The 19,702-nt window shown below is 41.4% G+C and overlaps 1 protein-coding gene across 1 annotated transcript in view; it reads right to left on the minus strand.

Moving 5' to 3' along the window:
- Nucleotides 1-19,463, minus strand: part of EEFSEC (eukaryotic elongation factor, selenocysteine-tRNA specific) — a 170,857-nt gene extending 151,394 nt beyond the window's left edge. The window contains exon 1 of the mRNA XM_075005776.1: nt 19,100-19,463. Coding sequence (XP_074861877.1) covers nt 19,100-19,406 — 307 coding nt within the window. The 5' untranslated portion in view covers nt 19,407-19,463. The remainder of the gene's footprint in view (nt 1-19,099) is intronic.
- Between the last annotated feature and the right edge of the window lie 239 nt (nt 19,464-19,702).

A 19,702-nucleotide genomic window follows, 5' to 3' on the forward strand; every position in this document is an offset into this window, starting at 1 on the left:
AATGGTCATGGTCCCAGTCCCCATTTATTCATACCTGTTTGTGACCAACAATATCCATTGGTTATTTAAAATATTAATCAAGATCAAAATCCTCAGCAAGGTCAGAGCTTTGGCTTTGACTAAGAAAGATCTTTAAAAGGAGAAAGTATTTCAGAACTTTCATCTCTCTCCCTATTTACTGTCTCCGACAAGTTTATAATCAAAGATACTTCTCCTTTCTCAAATCTAAATTTGGACACAAAACCAAAGGCTGGCAACATCCCCAGAGAACTGAGAATCTGCACAGAAAAACATTTACTCAAAATATACATTGTTTTGCCAAGCACAAGTGATTGGCTTTAAGGAATGCTGGCACTGCTCAAGTTGTTTGATAGGAAAACAGTAAACAGATGAAGGAAGAATTCCAGTTAAAAAGGAAAATAATATGGCATATAAAACAAACAGAACTCATGCAAAGCATTTTATACTTTAAATTTAGAATTTCAGTGTTTAAAACTGAGTAACATTTGAAAAAGGATATTTCAAGACTCGGAGAACACACCAATAGTGGACAAATTCAGCCACCCAACTTACAAATCTTAAACATCAGACCTAGAATTAAAGCATCCAAAACACACACACACACACACACACCCGACCCACCCAAATGCTATTCCTTGAGTGAACTTATTAAAAAGTGTCTTGTTTATATCCGATTTCTAGGAATCAAAACTACACCAAGAATTCTCAGAGGATACATGCATCCCTCTTTACCACAGGGGTGGGGAACCCCTGGACTGTGGTCTGGATGCAGACCACGGCTTGTCTGGATCTGGCCCCCGAGGCTCGGGGTTTTCCCCTGCACAGCATCCAGACCATGGTGGGAAGCCTGTAGCCTCATGGGACAGATCAGGCAACCAGGGCAGGGGCAGGAAGCAGCAGTTTCGCTCCTGCTCCCCCTCCCCCAACTAAGTGAATGGCAGCTCACGGATCCCTGGAGACGCTTTTCTCACTGACTCTCCCAGGCACCACCCTGTGGCTGACTGGCCAGAATTCCTGCCAGTCAGGGCAACAGTATGGTGGTGCTAGGGCAGGCAGGAAGTAAAGCCTCTGTGGAGAGCATTTCTCCATTCTGCCATTGCCCCAGATGGCACAGAGGTTGGCAGAGGTGATGTGCAGAGGTAAGCATTCCTCCCCATCTCCTAGACTCCTCCCTCCATTCAGACCCCCACCCTCAGTCTGCTTCTGTACTCTCCCTCTCACCCATGCCCACCTTGCTCCTGTAACCTCCCTCCCACCCTAAACACTACCCTCAGCCTTCTCCTGACTCCACATACCACTGCCCCCAACTTACTTAAGCACCTAACCTCCCACCCAGATCCTCCAACCCCAGCCCACTCCTACAACCTCCCTCCCACTCAGACCCCACATCTGCTCCTTGGCAGCCCCCTCCTGCACACTGAATCCTGTACCACACATTTTTGGTCCCACTCTGAGCCCCCAGAAAGTTAATCTTGCATGGGAGAAACCCTGAACCTCAGTCCCCCCTTCTCCACCTCCTGCCCGTGAGGGGAGTGAAATGTCTCAGTCAGGGGCAATACCAGAGAGGCTTTTGTGGGTTTTTTTGCTTCTCACTTTTGTGTGACCCAACTGATATTTTTGTGGGTCAGTGTCCCCCGACCAAAACAGGTTCGCCACCCCTTACTTTACAAGAAACAACTCACAGTTACTTTACTTCTCTAAGTTTTTGCATATTCTTTGTTTAATTGTCACTTTTCTTATTTCAAAGAAGGTTTAGACTGAGCATTAGGAAAAATTTCTTAACTGTCAGTGTGCTGAAGCACCGGAATACATTGCCTAGGGCAGCAGCGTCCAACACGAATTCAAAGATCGCCACACTTGCAGTTGTTGTCTTTCAACAGCACAGCCACGCCCGCAAAACTGATTGCTCTCCCAGCCCTAACCCCTCCCCCCCACTTTAAATAAATGCCCTTCTCCTCCCCCAGAGCCAGGCACTCACAGTCCCTCACCAAATAAATTGCCTCCCCCAACCCTCCCATTCTAATTTAATGCCAGCAGCTCACCAGAGCCGCTGCTGGGTCCGCTGACAGCGCTGCCATGAGATTCTCTCACCAAGCAGTGGGGTACATGCACAGAGCAGGCAGAGAGCACTCCCTGCATACAGCTCTCAGGAGAAGCCGCATTTAAAGGCTCTAAGACCGCATGCAGGTCCAGAGCCTTATTTGCCACAATGTGGTGTCCTATTCGCCACATAGTGACCAGTGAACCCACTGAACAACACATGCCTAAGGAGGGTGTGGAATGTCCATCACTGGAGATTTTTAAGAGTAGATTAGACAAACACCTGTCACAAAAGGTCTAGCTCAAACATCAACCACCTTTCAGAGGCAGAGTGCAGAAATTTGACCTTTTCGCCTCTATGTACAGTCCGAGTGCTGGTGATACTTTCTGAAGTCACGAAGGCTATGTCTATACCTGCCCCCTTCTTTGAAAACGGGATAGTTATCAGGATGATGGGAGATTACTAGTAAAGTGCTGCAATGAATATGCAGCACTTCCTCAGGCAAATTCACCCCTGCGGCAACTTCAAAGTGCCAAACTTTGAAGTGCCGGCATGCCATGGAGCCGTGGGCACTTTGAAGTGCCTGCACGCCTCACAATTTCGAAGTTGCCACAGGAGTGAATTTGCCGAAGGAAGTGCCACATATTTGTTGCAGGACCTCATTATTAATCTCCCATCAACCTGATTACCATGCTCCCTTTGAAGAAGGGGGCAAGAGTAGACATAACCTAATAGTCCTACTTACAACAACTTCATTAATAAACAAATGAAGATGCAGCGCTTTACATTTAGGTGGTCATTGGTAGCATTAACTGGTCTTTTGTTAATCTACAGGCAGCATGGCTTTGAGCAAGCTCCCAGCTGCATGGGAGAGTAAAGGTGGGGCTGAGTTCCCACCTCACATGCCAATGAAAATCGCCTCGAGTGCTGTTCTTAGCACATTTGCCAGCAGTTGCTGACCACTGGTCTAGATAATATTTACAGTACATCGTCAATACAGGGAAGACTATACTAGACTACAGTGTTTAAAAAAGTGGAAAATGAAATAGACTAGAAAGTGAAAGTCAAACTGACTTTACTGACCAGTCCAGCTAAGAAGCCCAAAGCTAAGTCAAAAGTACAAAAATGAGACAGGTATTCCTTAAATTAGATTTCTAATTTTTCCACATTTAACACAGTGGTATCAACAGAAGGATTTAACAACATATACATGTTGATTTGACAGGTTCCTGTTAAGCAAAAGAAAAATACAAACCAAAAAAGCAAACAACCAACTCTGTTAAAAGCCTGGTCAGCTGGTAACTGATTTGTTTAAAAAATAACAACATGCTTTAAAGTCAAGAAAAGCCATCACAAAGAAAGTTGTACATATAACAGGAAGATTCATTTCTCTTGTGAAGGAGTGGCATTAGAGATTCTGCTGGGCCGAGTGAAAGTGGATCACAGCACTCCATAGGAGGTCTGCAAAGAGAGATTATAGCAAGGGTTTTACTAGCAAAAAGGCAGCACTGGAATTTCCACATCTAATAAAAGATAGTAATAGAAATCTATCCCCTCTGTGGCAGCACCAGGCAGGCAAAGATCCGATTAACGTTATTGAAACTGAATAAACGATAGGCCCAAAATACAAGTTTTTGAGTGGTTAAACTCGTAAGCCACTTGACTATTTAAAATTCAAGGAAGCAAAAATATGTTCCATTCCCTCACAAAAAAGGATCATTAAATCAAGACCATGAAACTACTTGCTTACCCAGAAGCCATGTGCTACAAGAGAGGCCCAACAAGGAAAAATAACAGAACACCACTGACTATCACCTATAGCCCACAGATAAAATCGCTCCAGCACATAGTCAGTGATCTACAACCTATCCTGGACAATGATCCCTCACTCTCACAGACCTTAAGCAGCAGGCCAGACCTCACCTACAGACAGCCCATCAACCTGAAACAAATTCTCACCAGCAATTATACACCACACCACAGTAACTCCAACTCAGGAACCAATCCCCGAAACAAACCTTGGTGCCAACTCTGCTCACGTAGCAAAACCAGTGACACCATCCAACACGATCACAGGGCCTACCCACATCAACCACACCATCAGGGGCTCATTCACATGCACATCTACTAATGTAATGTACTAAACTCTCTTTTAACTGGCATTCAAATAACCAGATTTCTCTGTTAACCGGCATTCCATCGCAGATGGCAGCTCCTCCACTCTCCTGCCCAGTGCAGCTTTCCACCCAGCATGGCCCCCTCACCGAGCGTGGCTCCTCATGCCCCTGCCACTCCACTTGTATTGAAACCTCCCTTATATCTGGCATATTTGAATTTCCAGCAACCTTCCACTCCTGGAGTTGCCAGATATCAATGAGTTTACTGTATATGCCATCATGTGCCAGCAATGCCCCTCTGCCATATACAATGTCAAACTGGACAGTCTCTACATAAAAGAATAAATGGACACAAATCACACATCAGGAACAGTAACATAGAAAAGCACATAGGAGAACACTTCAATCTCCTTGGACACTCTATAGCAGATTTAAAAGCAGCCATCCTGCAACAAAACAAAAACTTCAAAAACAAGCTCCAAAGAGAAACTGCAGAACGACAATTCATTTGCAAATCTGACACCTTAATCAAGGCCTGAACAGAGACTGGGAATGGCTGGCCAACTACAAAAGCAGTTTCTCCTCTCTTGGAGTTCACACCGCCGCATCAGCTGCTGGAAGAGGGCCACATCCTCCCTGACTGAATTGATCTCAACTCTGGCCTTCCTCTTGATTGGTACTCCTTTCTTTTCATGAACCTGTACATTTAAGAGCTGACTCTGGAATCTTTACTACATACATCTGACGAAGAGGGTCTTTGCCCACGAAAGCTTATGGTCTAAAAATATCTGTTAGTCTGTAAGGTGTCACAGGACTTCTCACTGTTTTTGCAGATGCAGAGTAACACAGCTACCCTCTGATACTTGCTTTGTAAGTATGGGAATATGCTGACTTTGACCATAAACTTCCAACAATTTGTAAACTTCAATACCAGTCTCCCATATGGTTTTCTTGCACTGGAAGAGGAAAGTGAATTGTGTGTCCATAATGTTTAGCTCACCAAAATAAAAAGTTCAAGATATGCACCTCAAAGGTTTTCAAAAGCTCCACGTAGAATAAGACTGGTACATTTTAGATTCCCCCTCCAAAAAAAAGAACAAAAAACCCACAGGTGAGATTTTGATTTAAAACCCAGCAATAACAAGACCATGCTTCTTCCTCCTCTATTTACTTAAATATTCCTGCATAATAATAGATTTCAGACAGAGATCTGCTGAAATGGCAAAGCACGTGCCAAATTCAATAGACCAACAACATTCTCTAATTGCAAATGCTTCACTGAGATAAACTTATGTATAATTGAAGAGTACTGATCACTTTTTAATGACATCCTGAAGCAAGCACTTGAGCATGCTACCTGGAAGATGAATGTGTTTAAGCTCAGTTTTTTGGGAGCTGGAATCAGGGGTCTGCAGAGGAAAGAAAGAGAGAGATGTTACAACTCAGACATTTAAAATATTTCAAAATAAATACCCTCTCTCTGCCACACAGCAGCGAAACAGACAAGTTCCTGAATTTATTTGCTTTTGGAAAATTAGGCAGTTGATTATTTTATCTGCTGTGAGGCAAAGTAATGTTTGCCACCTATATTTCACTACATCAGCTCCTGAGATTTCACCAGAATGGTATACATATAATGTTCTATATCATATGACAAACTCTTATGGTTGTGCTATTTCAGCTGAATTATCTTCTATGCTTTATGTGTGCGCATGCGCACATGCACATGCAGTGCTCTGTAGCTGACCCCTGAAATTTAGTTAAAGTAGTTTTGCAAACAGCACCCTTACTCTTATCTTCTCCCCAAAACAGAATCTCACATTTCTTATTCACTGAACACATTTTTGTCTTCTCTGGAAGTGGCAACCAGGCAGATGGAAAATTTAGGAGGGACTGGATCAGAAATGAATTTCATTCAAAATTTAAAAAAAAAAGTAGTATAGAGTGTCTCCAGCCCCATCCCTCAGGAAAATAAAACACATGGGAGTTTAGAGCTATCAATTCCATCTGCTTAAGAGTCCTGTGAACTGTCATAGCCCAATATATGAACCCACACATTGACAGCACACACCCTATGAAACTGTTTTTAAATAAGGGGTGGGGGGAATGTTTTGCATTTTTAAGTCCAGTACATCCCAGGCACTATAATATAAATAAAAATAATAAAAACTATGCTACATTATGCACTAATGATAATCAAGTTCCTAAATTTCATTTTTCAAAATGCCAATGCATAAATTCAAAGGGGGTCTAACAAAAAGATTTGCTGCAGGATTTGCAAGTTTTAAATGGCTATTGCCCACTTTTTTCAAAATCAGTGTCTTGGGGATGGGGTTGAGGGGATTAACCTCAACGTTAACTGTAACAATGCTAAGATTACACTCAGTGAAAAATAAGAGAAAAAATAGCTTGGTTTGTTCAACCTATTTTATTTATATGACAGAACTTTGTACACAGTCTAATAAATCTAAAAATGGTTTGTTCTTTAAAAAACTACAATTTTGTCAGATAAAGATCAAACTTGTGTGCCTAAAGTTAGTCACCAAAATAAGTTGGCATTGTTTTCAGAAATGCTAAGGACTTATCACTTCCACTGACATCAACGGAAGGTAATGGCGACCATTGCCTTTGGGGAAAAATAAATAAATAAATAATGTTGTTTTCTCTACTCCGTATCTGTCCAGCGGAGGCACTGTTAATCTGATGCAATGTCACAAGATGCTGAGTAACTCCTCTCAGTAATCAGAGAGGTAGCCAAGTTAGTCTGTATCTTCAAAAACAACAAGAAGTTCTGTGGCACGTTATAGACTAATGGATAGTTTGGAGCATAAGCATCTGACAAAGTGGGTCTTTGCCCACGAAAGCTTATGCTCCAAACTATCTGTTAGTCTATAAGGTGCCACAGGACTTCCTGTCCTCTCAGTAATGAAATCAGAGAGGTGGCAGCACTCAGATGTCAAAGGCACCACTCCACATTTTGCAGTTATCCAGCTCTTGTTCTCAGCACAGCATTCAGCAAACTTTCTTGTAATACTCCATTACATAGCTGTAACACCTTGGGATATTATTCTTTCCACTTCATTCATAACAAATTTATCCAATTCTACACTCACTTGCTTTTCTTCCTCCAGTTTTGCTCAGACTGTGCTCTGATCATTCGTTGTCATTACCTCTGTCAGTGCCTGGTATCAATAATCCAGTAATGGTTTACATCTTATAACAGAATGTAAACCCAAAAGTAGGGTGAGGCACGCCACTATTACTTTATATATAAATTTTTAAGCCACACTGTAAATAATTTCACATACTAAAATGTGAGGGCAGATAACCCTGCCAGAACACGACAGAGAATCCCTGAAAGTCAACCACAGGTTCAGGTAATCTTGACCTCAATTTTACAACGTAAATGCATAATTTCCGTACTGGTCTTTGATGATGGGACCACAGACTTGAAAAGAGGAAACAATTACAGTCATTAGAATTTCACCCAAGCATGAGATTTAATCTCAGGGCATGGACTTGCCAATGGCTGTAGAGGCCTCAATGGAGACAAAATTGCTATTTAGGAGGAAGAAAACAGCAATGATGACATTAGTCAGCAAGAGAGACTGGGCTTTGTCTTCTGTCCAGCCTAACAGCCAAATACAAGGAATCTATTTTCCCTCCCCTCCTTTTCTTGATCACAAATACAATAATTTTGCTTCTTTCAAATGCAGCCTTCACATACTTTAGAAACTTTCTTTCCAGTGCAATAATGCTGATTGCAGTAGCAGGAAAGGAAGGGGGGGCTCTTTTTATAACAAAAGTACACTTGAAGAATGAATAAGTGTCTGGGACAAAAAGTCATTTCTCCCCTGCCCACCCAGCTCTATTTAAATTGGATGGTTTTATTAACAACATCAGTCTCTTACATTTCCATAGGGTTTTTTTTTTCATCTCAGAAGTTATCAAAGCACTTTTCATATTTTATGCATGCAGCACTCACTTCACTATTGAAACATGGCCACTTGGTCCACTGCAGTGGGGCAAGGAGAAACTTTACTCAGACAAACCAAGGCAAATTTCTGCTCTATGGCAAGTGCCACTAGATCTACACAAAGCAGACACAGCCTCAGCTATTATGTTAGTATTATTTATAGTAGTAACTATAGTATTTGCTCAGCACCACACAACAGATAAAATGAAGACAGTCTTTGGATTGAAAAGCCTACAAGCAAAGAAGCCTGGATGATCCAGGAAGTCCATGAGAAGGAGTAACTTGGACTTCAGGGGTGAGGGGTGAAGTGTGAAGATGCATTTTTTACCATATCAAGAAGTGGATGAAAAGAAATAAAACTAAAGTTTTGTACAAATACAAAATATACCTCAAACAGTAAACGGATGGAAACTCACCTCTTTCGGAAAAAAGCTGATGGACAAAACAAAACAAAAAAAACCAGTAAAGTAGCCTGTTAAAGACTACCAAAATAATTTATTAGGTGAGCTTTCATAGGACAGACCCACTTCTTCAGACCATAGACATACCAAAACAGACTCAATATTTAAGTTGACCTTACTAAGATTCAAATATAAATATTTCAGATCTGATGCTTATACCCTAAGAAACTCTCTCCCCACTAATACAAAAGCATGCTCAACAGCAGTTTCTAGAACTTTTCTCTTTCATGAACTCCATTTCCTTCCCTATTCACAAACTCTTCTTGTGTTGTCACGTTCACACACATACGAGTTTGTCTGATCATAACCACGCCAATGCTGCTAATGCTGATAATTACAATCTGATGCAGAACTAGTCAGGCTGGGTTTGAAACAGAGATCATAATTTAAATTGGAAGCTGACACTAATCATTTGCTGTTCACTTGAAGAGATTAGATAGGCTGTGCAAGAACATTTTGGTAAAAGTACTGATAACAAGATGGGAAATAAAAATCATTATAGGTACAGTAAATGCCAGTACTTATGGAAGCAAACTGTTTATATATAAAAATTACTATTCCAAAATTACTATTAAAATTACTATTATAGTTCTTCAAAATTACTGTTTTATCTTAATTTTACAGAAACCACTGAAAAAATTTTCTAACAGAATGCACAGTATCTTTTCCATCATATCTATCCTATGGGTTGACCAAATATTTCTTTGCAGTAGTTCTCACTTAATTTTGCTCCATTATGAGCTACGACCCACAGTATATAATGCATTCAAGAATCCAGCTAGAAATTAGCACCAAAGAACATCTGTCCTTGTTCTTCAGTTTGCTAGTCCTGCCTCAGGGATCCAAGACAGAAAATAACTATCTGCCCTATACAAAAAACATTTTTATTCTATCTATGGGCTTTAATGCCAAAGGAAATTTGAAGTTTGTTTTCTTTGTTAGATGACATTTACGGAAGATATGTTGCAAATCTCATTTAAAACTACACATTATAATTTGTAAGGCAAAAAAAAAAAAGGAAAAGAGAAACACACTCACAAAAGAGGCCCATGCCTTCTTCAAGTGAAGCTATTTGCACTTGTAAAATCCCAACCTGTTTTCTAATAAAAAAGTACAGTATCCTATAGCATATAACTATGTCTAGCAGCTTCTAATTGAGGGCCATCTCCAAACCAAGCTCCAGGAGGCATATGCAGGACTACAGCAGAAACTTGCTAATCCACAATGACCACTCACAGACTATTGAAAATTACTAAATTGTACCATTTAGCAAATGAACACCCATTCACCACCACCAAAAGCACAAAATTAGAAATTTTACTTTGTTCATTTGGTCTGACAACTGCATTTTAATTGTAATCTTTCATATTGTATGCGAAATGTAATAGATTTAAAGTATCAAGCTCTTAACATAAGACATCTCTATATTATTGTTTTTCTTAACAGAACCCAACAGATAAAAATCTTGAACACTGCCCCATACTGCCTACAAACTAATTTAAGACAAGCAGCAACAAGGGGCAGGGGTGACATTATGTAGTTATTCAGTGAATGCTAGTACACAGTATGATGGAACAAAGAAATTTTGTTTTTTAGCTCAAGAGAATGAATGAACAACTAACAGACTTCGTTGGCAAGTCCACTGTGCTTGGTTATTAAAGGGTTCCTGAGAAGTTGTGTTTTTGTGGCAAATAGCAAAGTACGATTTTGCTGTATATCAGCCACTATGTACACACACACTGAAAATATCTCTAGATTAGTAGCAGCACATTTGATATGTAAATCAGAGAACGAAGTTTAATAAAACCACTCTTGTTCACAATTTACATTTAAGATATAGAAAGATGTCCTTAAATGAGAATAGAAACCAATGACTTCAAAACCAAGATGTGCAGTATATGGACAGATATACACACATAAATAAAATGAGCATTGCAAAAGAAGTAATATTTCTAATATTGTTCCAAGGTATTATTACATGTATAACTCCAAAGATCAAGAGTTACTGGTTTTATCCTTCTTCATATCCATAAACAGTAAGGGAAAATCTTCTGGATTTGCTTTCTACTATCACTTCCATGCTACAGCACAGAGCTTAGGAATTGCTGAACTTGAGGTTCTGACAGGCAAACCATAAACTTCAAGTCTACACACCGGCATCAACAACCCTGCCCCTCCACCAAAAAAAAAACAGGGGAGGGAGAGCACAGGGTAACAAGACTTTAGATCGCAAGACCTACATGCACAAAAAATTGATAAGATGGTCAATACACAATATTTTATAGACATTTATTAAATTGAAAATGAAATTAATTCATAATAAAATTTATGCTCAGACACTGAAATTATGATACAAATGAAAACATCAGGAAAATTCCATATCAAGGCCACTGCTCTGTTTTTAAAATCTTCCACTATACCTATGTAAAAAAGAGGCCTCGTGCTAACCCCAAGCCCCATATTGTAACTCCTAAGCAACAAAGGAGGACTTCGGAATGGATCTAAGAGCGACAACATGTAATCTCCTGGCTTTTGCTTTTTGTTATATGACCTTTAGGCAAAAATACAAGGTGGGGGATATGTTACTACCCGGGACCATGGTTCCTGCATCTTTAATTGCTTTATCAATTTAATTGGATAGTCTTTAAATTTAAAAAACGCACACACAACATTTGACTTTTTAATGGGGGGTAGGGGAAGAATCCTCACAACCAAATTGTTTTTAATTAAAAAGCAGCTGTTTTGCCTCCTTTATGGATGCTCCTTAGCCTCTGCCATTGAATTTACAAAATTACACACCAGATTGTTTAAGTAGTACAAACACTAAAGGTTGTAGACAACAAAATGTTTACAAAGACATCTAACGAAGAATAAATCATTGAGGGCAGGGAAGAGTTAAGCCATGTTTGAGTTCTGATTGACTATAAAGTCTATATATTGTCTCATTTCAAAATCAGGGTCACTCCATTTAGGCTGACCCACTATATTTATCTTAAAGATAGTGCATTGTAAGCAAACACTGCCCTCTTGTGCACTATAATGTCCAGTAGAGAAGGCTGGATTTTTTTTTTCTTTTTACAAGCAAGCAACAGTTTTATACCAGCAGCCTCTTTCACATCTTCTCTATACAGTCACAGTTGTACTAAAAAACAAAACCACACACTTCCCCCCCCACATTTAAAAATTCATTAAAGTTACTTCTCTAAGCTGTCATATAAATGTTAGGAACCAGTAGAATATTACAAAATTATTTTTTTTAAATCTAAATTTTAGTTTTGAGAGAGGAGGTATCTAGTTTAAAAATATAGTTCAAAGTGGTTTAAAACCATTTTTGGAGTGCAGCTATGTTGCACAAGTAAACCATATATAGACATGCTGTGCAATTTGGAAAACAAAGTACTAGCAGCTAAGGTATCAGACAAGTTTGAACCCTTTCAGACTAACAGACTATTTCCAAAGTGCCAGCTACTATGCAGCTTCACAAACACATTCTCTCTCCCTCTCACTCATAGTCATAGGTCTTCCATTCATTTTAAACTTTCAAAGCACCCACCAGGCTCATTACAACCACCATCCCCTACTCAAGCTGGGGGCCAATGGTCTTCCAGAGTTTATCTAGCACTGCACTTGTTCAGCTGACCAGAATGGCTGCTGTTTAGAAATAAAAGATGCTCTTTTCAACAAGGAAGAACAAGCTGCCACCATAGCATTCCTAACCTCTGCAAGTCCAAAGAGCAAAAGGCCTATGTTCAAACGTAGGTCTCTCCCATGGCTGTGGGAGATCTCTGCCACTAGGCTACTGGATTAGCACACGATAGATTCTGATGTATGTACAAATGTAATCAGAAACACTCATTCAGAAAAAGAGAAAACTTTTAACAGCTGCTACATTGAATTACTTTTTCCATTCTACTAATTAGACTTTACGTACCGGTGTTCAACATCCAAACTCTGGATCACAGAGTCAGTGCAGGGTTACCACTAAGTACTGTTCCCCAACAGGCAGAGTTAAAAAACATGGTGGATTTAGTGCAGCATATGCAAATAAATTTATGGCAGCCTGCTCAATATCTATAACAACTTATTACATGGACATTTGTACTGAGTTTAAAAAGCTAAAAACAACATTGAATATGTATTCATAAAACGAACACCTTTCCCTCTCAACCAGACTCCCTGATGTGGGTACTAGCTCCCACCTGTCTTCCCCTCATAATACTCTCACTGAAGGCCAAATGTTCCAGCCTCTATTATCTTGAGGAAGTTCAACCAGATGGCTCTTTCAGGATGCAACAGTGCCACTCCATACTCTCCCAAGTGCTAAAGCGGATGCTGCAGACAGCAAACATTTGCCTTCCTTTCTCAGTCTTCACTCCCAGAGGGAGTGAGCATCCTTTGCTATCTTTGCAGCTCAAATGGTCTCCACTCCCTACGGAGCAAGAATGTGGACAGTAGAACCAGAGATCAATCTTTAATGATGCCAGTCTTGCAAAATTCTGTTTGTCAACTGAACTGCAGTAAAACAGAGATCAGTTTTATCATAAGAAGCAAAGAAGGGCAAAAAGATTTTGTACTAAAAGGCGATGTATTTTCTTTGCAAGGTTGATGAATGCTACACACTTGTATGAATAAATATTAATATCATCTTACAATAAATTAATCAAAACAAACATTTTGTAACAACAAAAGTACTGCCACATTAATCTTACAAATAATCTCTAGCTGACCAAATTTGAACCTTGGTACCATGCCCATGTTTCCCTTGATCTCCCAAGACTGTTTTCATTGTAGTCATTTGCATCTGCAAGACATGCTTTTGCTACGCTCATTTCCCCCTCCCCAAGCTCTTATGTGAGTTCAAAAGTCCTGGCCCCTTAAATGTATCAGGTATGAATTAATACCCTTCCTTAAGAGAACACAGCAGCAAAGTGGAAACAGACACTTGGAAGGCAGCCTTCTTTGAAAGGAACTGCTGGGACAAATGGTGACAATGAAGCTCTGGTTATGAAGTAAGAAGGTCAAAGGTTCAGACAGGCATACGGATTATGAAACTACAAGTTTGTCAAAATTTCCCCTGCAGGTTTAAACAACCAGGGTCAAGCAGTAACTTTCCAATTAAAGTCCTATAAGACTACTCTGTCCTTTGAACTTCGGGGGGGAAAAAAAGAGAAAGTCTATTTTTAAATGTTCTTTGTGAAGCCATCTCAGCTCATTCAAAATCAAGTAGATATAGTGCATCTGAAAACTATGTACCTAAAATAAACATTCAGTATCCCTCACTGTAGGTATGTAGTCTTGAAAGAGAGCTAGGGTGAAGTAATCATGTTCTTCTGTATTAGTGTGCTGACCCTTTGTAGGGCATGAAATTAACCAGCAGCATGTAAGAAATCTGTTACTGGTTAAACTACTTTGCTACACATTGTGGCCTTAAAATGAAATATGGGACAGAGCTTCTTCTGGAAGATTAACTTCCATAACCTCTCTACAGGTTACCTCTGTTGCTGAACTTACTCCAAAATCCCTTCAGCACCCTACTGGATGTACAGGATTTTTAGAGTACAGCAGACATATGTATATGCCCCATTCCCTTGAGGAAGATAATGACAGCTTCAAGAAATCCATTAAGACGATTGTCAATAACAAAACCAAACTTCAAGACAAGCAGCAGCAGCATCACATAGACTGACTCACACTGAGTAAAATCCCTCGAACAGCCTAAACTAGTGTTTCCCAAACTTAAAACTTTCAGGTACCCCTTTCAGGACTTGAGTCTTATTGGCTTACCCTCTCTCCCAGTGCCATCCAAAGCTTATTTCCTGATTTTTAGTAATTTATTTTCTGCCCTGTACCCCTTAAAATCCCTTTGTGTACCACCAGTGATAGGTGTACCACACTTTGGGAAATACTGGCCTAAACATATATATCAACTTTAAAAAAACAAAACCACTCCATATCCCATCACCACTGCCATCAAGTAGCGCAGCCTCAATAGTGAAAACAGGCATGAGTTTAAGGACAGAATGAATGACTCCTCGAATTGCCTTTTCACTTCTCATTGGGCCTTATTGCTATGTGTGAGCTTGATAAGGACATAGATCCAACTGTAGAGACAACGACAAGGCATTAAATGGCAGGGAAATGCTTAATTACCAATGTGAGATGTAATTTTAGTCATGTAATTTTACGCTGAGCTTTTCGCTGTTTCTGATATAAATAAAGAACGCACATCAAGTTTTTCAGGGCTTTGATTCTTTGTTCAGTAACCTTCATCTACTTGCAAACTGCCCCATATGCTTTTGCCGCACTAGATGAATAGTAGAGACTGTTATTAAGCATTTTTACCATTAAAGCAGAAGTAGTGGACTTGGTTATGACAAGCAACATTCACACAACAGAAAAAAAAAAGGGGGACTCTGTAAGTCACAATCTTATTGTAAGTAAATATCAGTTTTAACTATGTTCATGTGCTATTTTCAAAAGCGAAGACTAAGTAGTGGTTGGACAATGACTGAGCAAGTAATTGTAGCAGCCATTCTGTGCTCAGCTACAACTCAGAAGACAGTCTGAGATTTTACTGCCCATAGGGGAGCCCTGATAAACATATCACTTGTCTTTCTCACAGTCACATGTCACTGTGTGTTGAAGACACCCACCCCACTGCCAAGGGGGGGGGGGCGCAAAGGACGCAATCACACCAGAGCCTAGTACATTTAAGGAGGCCCAGGGCTGCCATTGCCTGGGTCCTTTAAATAGTGTTGCTGTAGAAGTGTAGTAGGACTGTGGGGAGTCCCGGAGCTTAGGTCCACATAGCTGCAGCATAGGAGGGGGCCTGGGAGGTTGTAACAAAGTGAATGGGCAGAAAAAGGAGAGCCAGGCTGGGAATGGAGGGCAGGGGCAGTCTGGGTTAGAGCCAGATGGGACTTCAAGTAGCAATGGCTGAAGGGGGCCAAGGAACTGGGCTGGGAAGGGAAAAGAGCAGCAGGATGGGGCAGAGGTAGGCAGGAATGGCTGGGAGAAAGGAGGGAAAGACACAGGACTGCTGGGCAGAAAAGGTGTGGGGGTGGGGGGGAGGAGAGGAAAGAAGCCAAGCTGGGCACAGAGCTTTTTAGAAGGTGTCTGGGGGCCAGAAAGGGAAAGGGCCTGAGCGGGGCACAGGAACATGTGAAGCAGATCTGGGGGAGGGGAAGGCAGAGCTGGACACAGAGAAACTAGGGGACAGAGGGGGAAGGAACTGAGCTGGGCACAGGACTGCTGAGGAGCAGAGCTGTGCTGGTTTGATGTAAGTAGCAGAGAGTGGAAGGAGGGATGGAGAGTTACCTCCAAGCAGGTGGGGGGATGGGGTTGAGATCAACCAGGGGGTCCTCTGATCGAGGGGAATAACATTTGGGGTTTCCCTGGGCAGGGGGAGAGCTTGCAGCTCTGTCTGAGGCAGGTGGGTTGGGGGCCCATTGTGCTGTGCAGGGGGCCTGGAATTCCTATCAGTGGGCCTGGTGTGGTACAACGTAGATGTGAAGTGAAGTTCCACTTGCACCATGAAAGCCACAAGAAGCATGTCAAATACATTTTTGAAATACATATTTAAGCTATGCATTTTAATATATAGATATATAATCCACAGTAACAACATGACTCATTTGTTGCCTTTTAATTTCAGAATTGTCTGAAAATAGCACTTTTTTCAGTGCAGAGACTTCTTAATTATGAGAGAAGACTTGGCATACAAGTGCACACTTGTAAGTTACAACTGCAGCTGCACTATACGGGAGAACAGTGAAACTAAGTGAAATCCATGGTGTGGTCCTCCACATGCAGATACTCAGAATCCCTTACCACTCCATTGATGGTGGGCAGGGATCTACAGTTTGTGAACAGATTGATAGTGTTGGGACAAAAGTGAAATTAAAAACTAAAAAGTAATTTATTAAGAAGCCTAACTGGAAAAAGTTGTATCCAACATTGTATTCCAACCTTGACTATAACCTTCTAGATAAATACCTATGAATGCATCATGGCTGGAACTAACATTTTCTATTCCTAGCATGTAGGTAAAATATTCTTTGATTTAAAACTCGATATGTTTTGCTCTCAAGGGCAACCTCTATGAGAAGAAAGATGTAACCACACAGAATGAAATATTACTTCCATCTTCCATTCCTCTTCTTATTTGGTTACTGCTCAGATATTCTGCATTCATTGAAATCAAGGTTTCATCTCCAATGAGGCTTCTTTTACTTTGTCATGAAAAGTATTTGCAAGGTCAACATTGCCCTATGTACCAGGAGGAACAGGAAAGAATGCAGGATTCAGCTACGAAACTCCCTTTCAGATAGTGAGTTATACACACCATGATTTTAAAGGATGGGTTGTTTCAATCAGCCCTTTAAGGAGGAATTTCCACCCTGAAAAAACGTCTAAATAGAACATATTAATTAATAAAACAGTTAATATTTTCTACCTACATGACACCTTTCATCTAGAAATCTTTTAGGCTAGGTCTACACTAGACAAAGGCTGCTTCTACACTTGCCCTCTTCTGTTGGAGGGGGTACGATAATGAGGCAATTCAAAGTAGGCTAACAAGGCGCTCACATGCATACTAAATGTCTCATTAACATAATGACAGCCACACAAATTTAGAAGTGCAGACTTCAAATTGCTGACTGGCAGTGTAGATGCAGGCAGCTTCAAAATAAGAACCCCACTTCGACATTCCCCTACTCCCACCTGGTTTTGTGAGAGTAAGGGAATGTCAAAGTGGGGCGCTTATTTCGAAGCTGCCCATATCTACACTGTCCATCTGCACTTTGAAATTTGTGCAGCTGCCATTATGCTACTGAAGAGCTGAATATGCACATCTCAATCCATCTCCCAGGAAATGAGTGACCATATTGTACAACTGTCCCACTAACTGGTTCTCTGTTGGGGATCTTGAAAAAAGAAACTAAGGACTGAAAAGGCAGGAGAAATACACCAATCTCACCTCTAAAGAAGATCCCTATAGGTTAGCAATAAGAATCATCAGCTGGGTCACCTTGAGAGAAGCTAGCACTATGGCTGCTCTTACTGCACCTTTTATCTGACTAGTAGTCTTCAGGACTGTCACCTTTCAAAAGCACCAATTTTTTTTTTTTTAAGAGTGCATGTTTTTAGGCGTTCCTTTTTCACATGCTAGCATCATCATGCCACATAACTGTGATTCCTCAGTACATAATATTTTTTTTCTGTGCAATTTGTTTTAAAAGAAGCACCAATGTAAACTATGTCCCTTTTTATAGTTGCCTGGGAAGCAAATAATCAGTTATTCTGTAAATTATCAAGCACTTTTGGAAAGCCTTAAAAAAAAATCACCTGTTTTATAGCAAGGGGGAAAAAAAACATTATGCAAGCTCTAAACATGATTTAAGACCTGCTCATGGAATGGAAGATCCCCACTCCACACACCCCTAAAAACAATGTGAATTTATTTTAAAGTCTGATAGTGAAATAAGTCGGTCTCCTTCACCTCAAATTTGCTTTGAAGAAGAACATTTTAAAAGAACTGAAGCTGGAAAAAAAAACAAAACATATTTTAATATCAGTACTTCTACAGTCTGACAAATATTAAGAACATTTCAGTCTGGGTAGAAATGTGTACATATGAGCACATCAGCAGCAGGACCATTAAAACATCACAATTTAAATAAGTGAGAGTCCAAGAAATTTGAGAGAGAAATTGTACTACATCCATGAATACTGTCACAACGTTTCCATCATTAAAGAATTTAAAACCAAACAAACACACAGATTACCACAAGCAAAACTGACTGGTTTACAAACCAGTTTTGAAGCTATAAAATATTTTGATTACACAAGCAAATTTTTACTGCAAGTTATATCGATATAAACCCTGGCATGGATTTAGCTACATCAGTTTAAGACCTGTCTTTAGCTTAGTTTATTCCTTCCCAAATACAAAAATAAGCTCTCAACTCCATACAGGGCAGGGCTACACTTTTGTGAGTACAATAATGTTGACTCAGAATACAAATTTTCATAACATTGTTATATTAGTAAATACCCAAGTATAGAAAGTTATAACAAAAACAAAAAAGCTTTTTGCTGGTACGGATAGTGTCACCATTGGAAGGATTCGGCATCTGTACAGTTTTAACCCTTCCCTGCTCTGGCACGAAGTTATTTCCAACTTATCAACCCTCCCACTATACACAAGACGACCTTTAAATTTCAAGATCCCCCACCCCACTCAGGCTGGGGAATGACACCCACATCCACACAGCGGGAGCTGAGACCACCAGTCACACTCCCCTCCTCGCGCCCCCGCCCCCCACACCGCCGGATTTGCTGCTCCCTAAGGAGCAGATCCCCCAACATGTGTGGGTGGAGGCGACCTCCCCCCTCCAGAGTCACAGTCTCTCTTAGGGTCCTGTCGCCCATCCACCCCCCCCAGCCTCCGAACACCCCGCCACTGCCCCCCTCCCCGTACCTCCAATGATGGTCCGAATGAGGGAGGCGTGTCCCGGACAATCCACCAGGGTAAGCTGGAGCTCGCCAGGGCCGGGGCCCAGGTGCGGCGGCAGCGGGGTGCGGAGGCAGGAGAAGCCCAGGTCCAGGGTGATGCCCCGAGCGCGGCTCTGCGGGGCCCGGTCGAAGGCGGCAGTGGACCCGGTGGTGCTAAGAGCCCGGGCCAACGCTGTCTTGCCGCTGTCGATGTGCCCCAGGACCCCCACGTTCACATTCAGCCTCCGGGGGGCGTTGGGTTCGGGGGCAGTTACAGCGGCGGAACCGGCCATAGCTACCCTCTACCCCTCGCACACCACAGGTCCGTTCCTAACAGCGCCCCCGCAGCAACACGCACGCCACAGCGACCGGTCCGGCCTGTCTCCGCGTTCCGCCTCCTCTAGGGAGAAGGGGAACGTCTAACAGCCGTGCAGGGCTGGGAGGCAGGGTCACACAGTAGCCATACAACGGGCCCGGGGGCTGGCTCAGGCTATAGCCCCGCCCCGCCGAGGGCAGATGTGCTAAAACTGACCCTGGCATGAGCTTTGTACCAGCCCCATAAACCCTGGAAGCTGCCCCAGGAAGTTTG

This window comes from Carettochelys insculpta, chromosome 11, assembly GCF_033958435.1.
Source record: "Carettochelys insculpta isolate YL-2023 chromosome 11, ASM3395843v1, whole genome shotgun sequence".
Taxonomy (NCBI): Eukaryota; Metazoa; Chordata; order Testudines; family Carettochelyidae; genus Carettochelys; species Carettochelys insculpta.